This window comes from Filicampus tigris, chromosome 20 (genome assembly GCF_054856515.1).
Source record: "Filicampus tigris isolate MCC_2025a chromosome 20, RoL_Ftig_1.0, whole genome shotgun sequence".
In the NCBI taxonomy this organism is placed as follows: domain Eukaryota; kingdom Metazoa; phylum Chordata; class Actinopteri; order Syngnathiformes; family Syngnathidae; genus Filicampus; species Filicampus tigris.
The window spans coordinates 8,517,952-8,526,498 of record NC_141236.1 but is presented as its reverse complement, the minus strand read 5'-3'; the positions used below and the strand labels follow the sequence as shown (position 1 = coordinate 8,526,498).

The window sequence follows — 8,547 nt, the reverse complement described above, 5'->3', positions numbered from 1 at the left end:
TAATATTAGAGTTAAACAGTATAACTTTACTATTTCTCAATCTTCTTGATTCCTTCATTTCATCATCTCAGGGAACTCCCCTCTCCTAGTGACTGACAAATTTCAGTTAAAAATATCCAACAATTTTTGAGGCAAGCCAAAATTCCGAAACAATGTAAAATTTGTGCATGTTATGTAAATGTGTCCGTTGGTTGAGTGTCAGAGATATAGTGTCTTCCTTGGACCCCTGAGCCAAATTTTGTGACATCACCTTGAGAAGGTATAATTATGTCATTTAAAAACAGTTACATATACTAAGTCATGTACATACTTTTAAAAGATTGTAAATAAACGAAATATCTGTAAAATAGAAAAAAAATTGTTATACAGGTAGTTTGTTAACTATTAATTTGTTTTACTTTCATTAAAACTAACATGAGAATGAAATTTTGATTATTACAGTAAACAATTATAAGACTTTAAAAAAATCCTAATATTGATCTATGTCTGTTTTAGAACTCAAATGTGGCCATGGAGCACAAAATTTTGCCCACAACAACGTGTAAGGCATTTCAACCTAACACTTATGGTGTGTATTGCTAACACTGGTACCCCCTCTAGCCACAAGGGGGCAGCCTCTCCTCCTTTTGCTCACAGTCGTGTGTTGACAGTGACGTCATACCTCGCTCACGTATGACAGCTATTTTGGAATCCGAGATGACATAATGGACTATTTTGCAATAAAAAGCACAGATCTATGCGGGCAGTAAAAATAAAATGTCTTCAGAGAAAGAAATACTCAAGTTAAGTACAGATACCTGAGGAATCTATTTACAGTAGAGTAAAAAGTAGTTGTGCTTTTTTACTTGCCACCATTGATCTTCAGTAATTTAATTTCACTTTTAAATCAAAAAGAGAGCCAAGCACTGGCCTACATATTGTGCCCATGTCTGCCGATAGAGGAGCCACACTGGCTCCACTGATTGCTGACCTTTCACTTCCTGATGCAGCACTTTTTTGTATTTGTCTGTACCACGTGGCCTCACACAAAAACGATGTACAGCTACACGTACACACAGCTGTGCATGGCCCCACTGCTGGAAAATGCCCTCAAAAGCCGGTCTGCAACGCATCCGATGGGACGGTGACGTCTCCCAATACATTTACAATCAAAATGTTTCCGTGGAAGATACTGAAAGCAATGACAAGAGAATCAATGAGTTAAAATCATTACTGTTTGTTGGTGCAAAGAACAACTGTTATACAAATGTTACATTTAACACACTTTAAATTAAAAAAAAAAAGTCTAAATTGGGCATCATGCCCTGCTATGCGAACATAGCCTAATAAATGGAGCCTTGCAAAATAAAAAACAAAGTGGTCAACTTTTTCTTTTTATTTGAAAATACTCTCCCAACAGAATGAAGCCAATTGAGCACCGCACCGCTGCTTATTGCTATGTCACTCTGCTGCAGGACAAGGGAATAGGGTGGGGGTGGTGTGGGGATGGGGTTTGAGTATAGGAGAGAGAAAAACGTTGGGAAGTCAAACACAAGAGACCCACCATCGTGTCCAGCCCAGCACACGCTTACAAAAAGGAGCTATGGGCCATTCTGAAAAGGAAGAGCTGTAAAAATGCTGCAGGTGTTCTCCAAGGTGACCGCCGCGTTCTCTTCAAAAAGGAAAAAAAAAAATAGACAACTATGAATGAAATATGACGACTGAAGGAGATCAGGATGAAGAACATAAGCAGCTGTCTAATCATAAAAAAAAAAAAAAGTTGTGAAAGTAGGATTTCAAGGAGTGTGGACATAAAATGCGTATTTTAGGGAACGCTGGTCGTTCATCTCTAGCATCTATCACAAGTCTACAAAAATTCAGCATGTTACAAAAAATTTGTCGATAGGAAAAAGGGAAAAAAAAGTGGCGCCTGTTGTTTTTACGCCTTCTCCTCAGTGGCTTCCTCGGCAGCCTCAGTTGCCTGCAGGAAACAAAAATAGGAAGAATTAAGATTTTTACGTCAAAGTATCCTGATTGGGCCTTTTCCCCACTGCAAAGAAAATTATCAAATATGTTTTTTTTATTTATTTATTTATTTTGCTAGCTTTGGGGTTTAATATTAGCACTACGTGACCAAGACTATTACCATCTTGACGTCCGTTAAGAGTCAATCACACGGATGTAACGGAGAAAATCTGGTAACTTTTCAAAATAAAATATTTTGCAGCCTCACATAAATAAACCAGAGGTACTGTGTTTATTTTTTCTTTAATCTTCAACAGGGATGTACAGAGAAGAAGAATGTAAAGGGAAAGTGCCGTCACATTCAAAGACTCCAAAGTCACCATTTACACATTATTTGGGTCCCTTTTTTTTTTTTTTTATTTATGTTTGTGTGCTAATCAAGAATGTTGAACATGATTTATTCCTTTTTAGACTTAAAAGTTGAGAAATGCTGTAACAATATTACCTGTTAGCCACGAAAATTTTGTATTTGTTTATTGTAGAATAGTATTAGTTAGAGCTGGGAATTTTACTACAAATTGAGCGTCCGACAAAACTTTCACTAGCACTTTGATACTGATTGGTAGCTACTGAACAGGAAGTAGCCTGGTGATTTTCGCGCTGGCTTGTACGAAGAGTAGTTACCGTGGAAAGCTGTAGCTTTACTTACAATATTTTATTCTAAGCTAACATTCTTAATGTTAACATTGCTACAAACACACATAAAAAAAATAAAATAAACAGCTGTTGTCACTCTGAAATCATTCCACTACCATCTCTCCTATTGCATGCTCCGAAATGTCATCACAGCATGCTGCCTGTCTCCGCAGCACGGTGCTGTATGCTGTACTAAGTGCAGGGTGAAAAGGCTTTTATGCTGAAGATGAAGCTATGGGTTAGTAGGGCACACGCAAAGTTGGGTTAGCATGACACTCTGGCATACCCTTCACTCTGACTGTCTCGCTCTGCCCTCGCACTGACATGGTGGAGGGAGCTGAGTTTCTGATGGAAGACACACTAACAGATGGACGACACACAAAGATCTGCGTGTGTATGCATGTGTGTATGTGTTGGAACACAAATAGACAATCGTTATTAAATGCTCTTTTTTGTTTGGTTTAGTTGTTTGTTTTTTTTTTTGCCCGCCTCAAACCTCGTTAGTCTTGGCGTCTCCATTCTGAGCAGGGCCATCTTCCTTCTTCCCTTTGGTGCTGCCTTTGCGTGCCTTTGCCCCCTTTTCATCGGCCACCTTCTGCAGAGGAAGTCATTCAAAGATCAATATTAGTTATCCATTCATTGATCATTAAGATGGGTAAAATGCGGGGGCGGGGGGCAGCTTTGCAGGGGCTCGTTAACATTGTATAGGTCATAAATAGACTGTTTTAGGACAAAATGTGTGTGTGCTTTCTTTACCTTGATGACGACCTTCTTGGCTTTGGCCTCGGGTTTTGGCAGCGCGGGCTTCTGCAGAACCAACAGAACTTGGTTAGACTGGATTGGCTTGCTGGACAGTTCTAGATGTGATGTCTATCTACACTTTCCCAGTGTACATTTATGGAGTTGAGATATCTAGAGTTTTGTGTTTTACGGCATGTAAAATTGCCATGTGGACTTTTGGGGTGAAACATTGTCCTTTTTTTTGCTGAAAAACACATTCAGTGGTTTTGTACTCCAATGCAGTGTCTAAAATGGTCTTTAAATATTGTGCACACAATCCCTATGTAGGGCTCATGCCATTTTGTAGAGGTGTCTGAATGTCCAGAGAAAAAAAAAATGCTGTGCACTCGAAATTGCCCACAATGCACTTGGAAAAGTAATCCAAAGTCTGCCCATTTAGCGTCACCCATCCGTCTAGTAAATCTTTGAACTGGACTGATTTTTTTGGTCTTTTTATCTAGTTGTTCTACTCATGATTGACATGCCTTCTAAAATTGACAATTCAGGATAATTTTATAGATTTTCAGTTAGTCATGTGTTACATGCTGTGTCCTCTTGACATAAGAGTGTAATAGGTACATTTGAAAGTGCTACAACAGTGAAACAGTTGACATACACATCACATTGAACACATAAATTTACATATGAACACATACGTACACTGTTCTACAGTATTCACTGGCGTCGGGCTGAAACCTCCTATGTCGCAATTTGGTAAATTTCATATTTTTTTTCACAAATCTATACTAATAGTTAGTCTAAATGTGGGTGTTATTTGTAAAAATGGACATATGTAATGTTTGGAAAATGGCTCGCTCTCTTATTGAATGAAATAATAATGGTGGGGTCTCCTGAAAAGTGAGTACAAGGTACAAGGATTCTGCCCGACGCCAGAGATCGTATAAACATAGAAAAACAGGCAGTGTGGTAAAGCAGATTTCTGGAAAGAGATTATATTAAATTATGTAATTTTTTTTTAGCACATTTGTGTTGTTTTTCCACACCAAACCCAAAAATTTGGAAGTAAACAATTGACCAAACCATGTTGAATAAACATTTTAGTGGTTATAATTTTACCCATTAATTTCTGATTAATTTCTACTACACCACACTGGACAAAAGACAAACAAAGAAAAGACAAATAACCAAAGAAACATGTGCAAAACTCTTGACACTGAAAAAGAATAGTGGTGAAGACAGCGAGGAGGAGAAGAGGACCAAACTTACCGCTAACAACCTCTCAGACTTCCTGGTGGGCTAAGATGATCATTAAGAGAGCGAGAGACAGTGACAGAAAGAGAGAGAGAAAGACATCAGTTGTACTTCTGCAGTCTTACGTCTTTACCTGATCTGCTCGCTTCCTGACTGCTTCTCACGATAAGAGAAAATCAAAGCCAAACACACGCATGCACACGCACGCACATACACACGCACACGCACACAAGATGCAGACTGAGGTTTACCTCTTGTTTGGTGACCTTGGAGCTGTCCTTGCCCTCGGGTCCTTCGGGAGACTGCTGGGAAGAGCACAGTGAGCACATTGGGTCAGTACATTCCGTCTTTTTTTATTATGATAATGTACAAAATGAATTCAAAATATGTATATTATAGCCTTGACAGCAGCGAGCAAGAGAAAAAGTACAGTGGCTTGACTTTTTCAAGTTTTGAGAAGTTGATTGGTTGATTTCATTTTTTTTTAATACTAATCTGTTGTTATTCTTAAGTATACTTAAACATGTAAAATTGGAATGTAAATATGAACTGGATAATGTTATAACAGTGTATATTTTCATAACTCACAATATGTATGTGAATAAAAATATACATCTTGTCCCTGGTAATTAACATCCTATGGAATCATCCTGTTACATGGCCAGAAATGAGCTGCCTTGAGCAGTGGTGCACAGGTCCTCGAGAGCCCCAATCCAACTCTTTTAGATATCTCCCTCCTCCAACACACCTGATTTAAATGATCAAAATAGGCTGCATAGGGGCTCTCGAGGACCGGGGCAATCCTGGACGAGAGAATCACCGAATTACAAAGGCGGGCTACTCTATGCGCATGCGCAAAATCGCATACAAACAGAGAGAGGAGGAGGGTCCATACAGTGTTGGTTTAGGATGGGGCCAAACACCCCCCCCCCCCTCTCTCACACACACACAGACTCACACAATGGTAGCATCCAGGTGGTGCAAGAACATGTACAAAGATGGCCAAAAGAGCCCTGAACGTTCTTAACACATTTATCTCGAGTTATTTGGAATTTTTCATAACATGACATCCTTCAGCGTGGACGCCCACCGTTATCACATTTTAGCCATTTATCCAGTCGGCGGGTCCTCGTGACATTGTGCACGAAAAAAACACCTAAGTGGAGGTTTTAAAAACGAGATAACGGAGAGAAAAACACCACACACGTCTCCGAACTTGCATTCCACCTGTTCGACGCGTGCTGCTGTTTTTAACCCCGAAAATTGCGAAGAGGACCAGCGGTCCGCAGCGGCGACACTCACCTTCCTCTTCGGCATGTTGCTCGTCAACGGAAAACCACCAAAAACGAAGCTAAGCCAAAAGGTCAAGCCTTTGAAAAGTCCACACGGTGGAATAATTCCAACTAGCGCGTAAAAGAGGATCGATATCTAAAAAGCACCTTGGCTAATATGTTGATTATTATGCACTCCCCTAAAACTCTGTGTCTCGCCACACCATTGGCCAGCGCGCGCCAAATCTTCTCCCATGCCGACTCCCCATTGGTCGCCGCTGTCTCCATGTAAATAAGAGCGTCACGGATGTGTTGATTGACAGCCGCCACCGACCGCTTCCGAGCGGCCTGGATCGGACCCCGCCCCCTGCTCCGTCCTCATGGCGAGCTATGACAGTCAAGCCTGCTTGACCCTGGGCGGATCTGGATCATGTCGGAGCGTATTGTTGATTATCCCGAAAACAACAACAAAAAAACAAAAAGGAGCAGGAAAATTGACGCAATGCAACGCGTGGTCCACATCTAGAGCAGAGGCCATTGTGTGCGGGGAATCTTTTTTAAAAAAAAAAAAAAACAACAACAACAATTCTATGGCATAATTCCAATACAACACAAGACAACTAAGCATACTTTTAAAAATAAGTGTTTTTTCAGTAAGGCAAGGCTAGTTTATTTGTATATGCACAAAGAGCAGGCATAGTGGTTTAAAAAGGCCAGGAAATAAGGATTAAAATCTATATAAAATCCCACCATAATTGTAGGATGAATGAAAAGTTAAAACAATGCTATTAACATGACACATAAATCACAGGTGTCAAACTCAAGACCCAGGGGGCCGATCCAGCCCATGGCTGCCATGTAAATAAAAAAAAGGGGAAAAATATGAAGATGTGAATAAAAAGCCTATCACTTGTAACCCACCTATTTTCATAGTATAAAATGAGCATTAGACCATTGCATTCTTTTCATAAATTTTGTATGGTTCTCATAGGCTTTGATAATGATATTGCTTGGTAAGGTATAATATTGCAAATAACATAATAGATATAGGACATGAATATATGGTATGTAGTGGATGAGTGTAATTTTATCCTGACAACATCCAGAACCTTTGAACCTAAACGCACAACGTCACACAAGCAGAAGTGTGTAGTGAGTGCCACGAAAATGACAAAAGAGCTTTTTCTGCAAACAAAACAAACCAAACCTTGTCATGAAGCGTGCACGTGTTGAAAAACACACTGTCAGCTGAATGAAACAATGAGGAGCACACATGTAATGCATCAAGCTTGTGTGGAAATGTGTAGAATCCGCACGTATAGAACACTTCATCTCATGTTATTACCAGACAATAGCTGCCTTTTGTTTAGAATAGCTTTGTGGAACTTTTTGGGCATGACATGAGCATTAAAGATAGCCATTACAAAAACTGCTAAATTCTCTCAATTCAATTAGAATGCTGTTTAAAACGGCAAAGATACATCTACAATATCAAGAGAGATTGGTAACTGCATTTCCTCAAATAGATGCCGTGCTACAGTAAAATCAGTAAAGAAGCGCCATACTTTAAATAAATGCCTCTTGTTTTCATCACTCAACAATTTGTCCCATTGGAAATAATTAATTCCAGTTGTGAATCTCCTTTTGTGATCACATTTAACATGGAAGCGTTCACAATAGCTGCTTACAAATATTAAAATGTATCTCTTCTGTTTGACGTGACATACGAGTCCTGGTGTAGAAAAAGTTGACTGCAAATTTTCTGATGATGCAGCTGAACAGGATGAATGAATATTCATCACGAGATAATGACTCAGAATGATAGACCAGTTAAACCCCAAATCCAGAATCCTGAGGCTATACACAAAGTGGAAAGAGGGGTGCCATGGACTAGTGAGTGCCATGGGCACTATCCAGGAGGAAACAATAGGCCTCCAAGAATACAACAGATGATGCCATCCCCCAGGGATGACCTGTTTAGTGAAGTTCTCAGGTAACAGAAGTCCAATAAGGAGAAGGAGCCAGATGGACTGTCATGGAAACACAAGCCCCTGCATGGCATGTACCACCAACAAATAAAAGTGGCTGACACTGAGAAAACATACCAGTGGCTGGAAAAAGCAGGACTGAAAGACCAGCACGGAGGCGCTAATCATGGCAGCACATGAACAGGCCCTAAACACAAGCTCAGTAGAGACCGGGGTCTGCCACATCATTAAGTACAACAGGTGCAGTCTGTGCAAAGTGTAACATCACAGCAGGGTGTAAGTTGGTGGCGGGGCAAGGCATACGTGGAACGCCATAACCAGGTAGCAGGAATAATGTACAGGAATATTGTGTACCAAATATGGACTACAGGTCCCAGAATCTAGATGGCAGACACCGCCAAAGGTGGTTGAGAACAACCAGGCCAAAATCCTGTGGGACATCAGATCCAGACTGGCAAACTGGTGATAGCGAATCAGTTTGACATATTGGTGGTGGATAAACATCAGAAGACCGCAGTCGTGATGAATGTAGCAATCCAGAATGATGGATCCATCCGTAAACAGGAAAATAATTGAAGAAATACCAAGGAAACAAGGAAGAGCGAGATAAAATGGGGAGGGTAAAGGCAACAGTGGTGCCACTTGTGATCAACTTT

The 8,547-nt window shown here is 40.3% G+C and overlaps 1 protein-coding gene across 9 annotated transcripts; it reads right to left on the bottom strand.

Moving 5' to 3' along the window:
- Window positions 1-1,360: 1,360 nt before the first annotated feature.
- hmgn3 (high mobility group nucleosomal binding domain 3) lies at window positions 1,361-6,158 on the bottom strand. 9 transcript variants are annotated; one of them, XM_086018475.1, is made up of 7 exons: window positions 5,935-6,153; window positions 4,884-4,934; window positions 4,648-4,677; window positions 3,397-3,447; window positions 3,137-3,235; window positions 2,927-3,026; window positions 1,361-1,960 (listed from the first exon to the last, which is right to left on the bottom strand). In XM_086018475.1, exons 1-7 carry the CDS (start codon window positions 5,947-5,949, stop codon window positions 1,953-1,955), a joined length of 354 nt encoding a protein of 117 aa, XP_085874601.1. In that variant the 5' UTR covers window positions 5,950-6,153; the 3' UTR covers window positions 1,361-1,952. The 9 variants fall into 9 exon arrangements, with proteins under 9 accessions (XP_085874601.1, XP_085874599.1, XP_085874595.1 ...); XM_086018473.1 differs by having other exon boundaries at window positions 4,884-4,937; window positions 5,935-6,144; XM_086018469.1 differs by lacking the exon at window positions 5,935-6,153 and adding an exon at window positions 5,221-5,449 and having other exon boundaries at window positions 4,884-4,937.
- Between the last annotated feature and the right edge of the window lie 2,389 nt (window positions 6,159-8,547).

Bases quoted from the DNA above. Each gene is read 5' to 3' on its own strand.
- hmgn3 (XM_086018469.1), bottom strand. From the start codon at position 5,268: ATGTTAATTACCAGGGACAAGATGTATATTTTTATTCACATACATATT. The intron at 4,678-4,883 runs GTAAACCTCAGT...TGATCATCTTAG, and splicing joins CCAAGGTCACCAAACAAGAG to CCCACCAGGAAGTCTGAGAG. The intron at 3,236-3,396 runs GTAAAGAAAGCA...CTTCCTCTGCAG, and splicing joins CCAAGAAGGTCGTCATCAAG to AAGGTGGCCGATGAAAAGGG.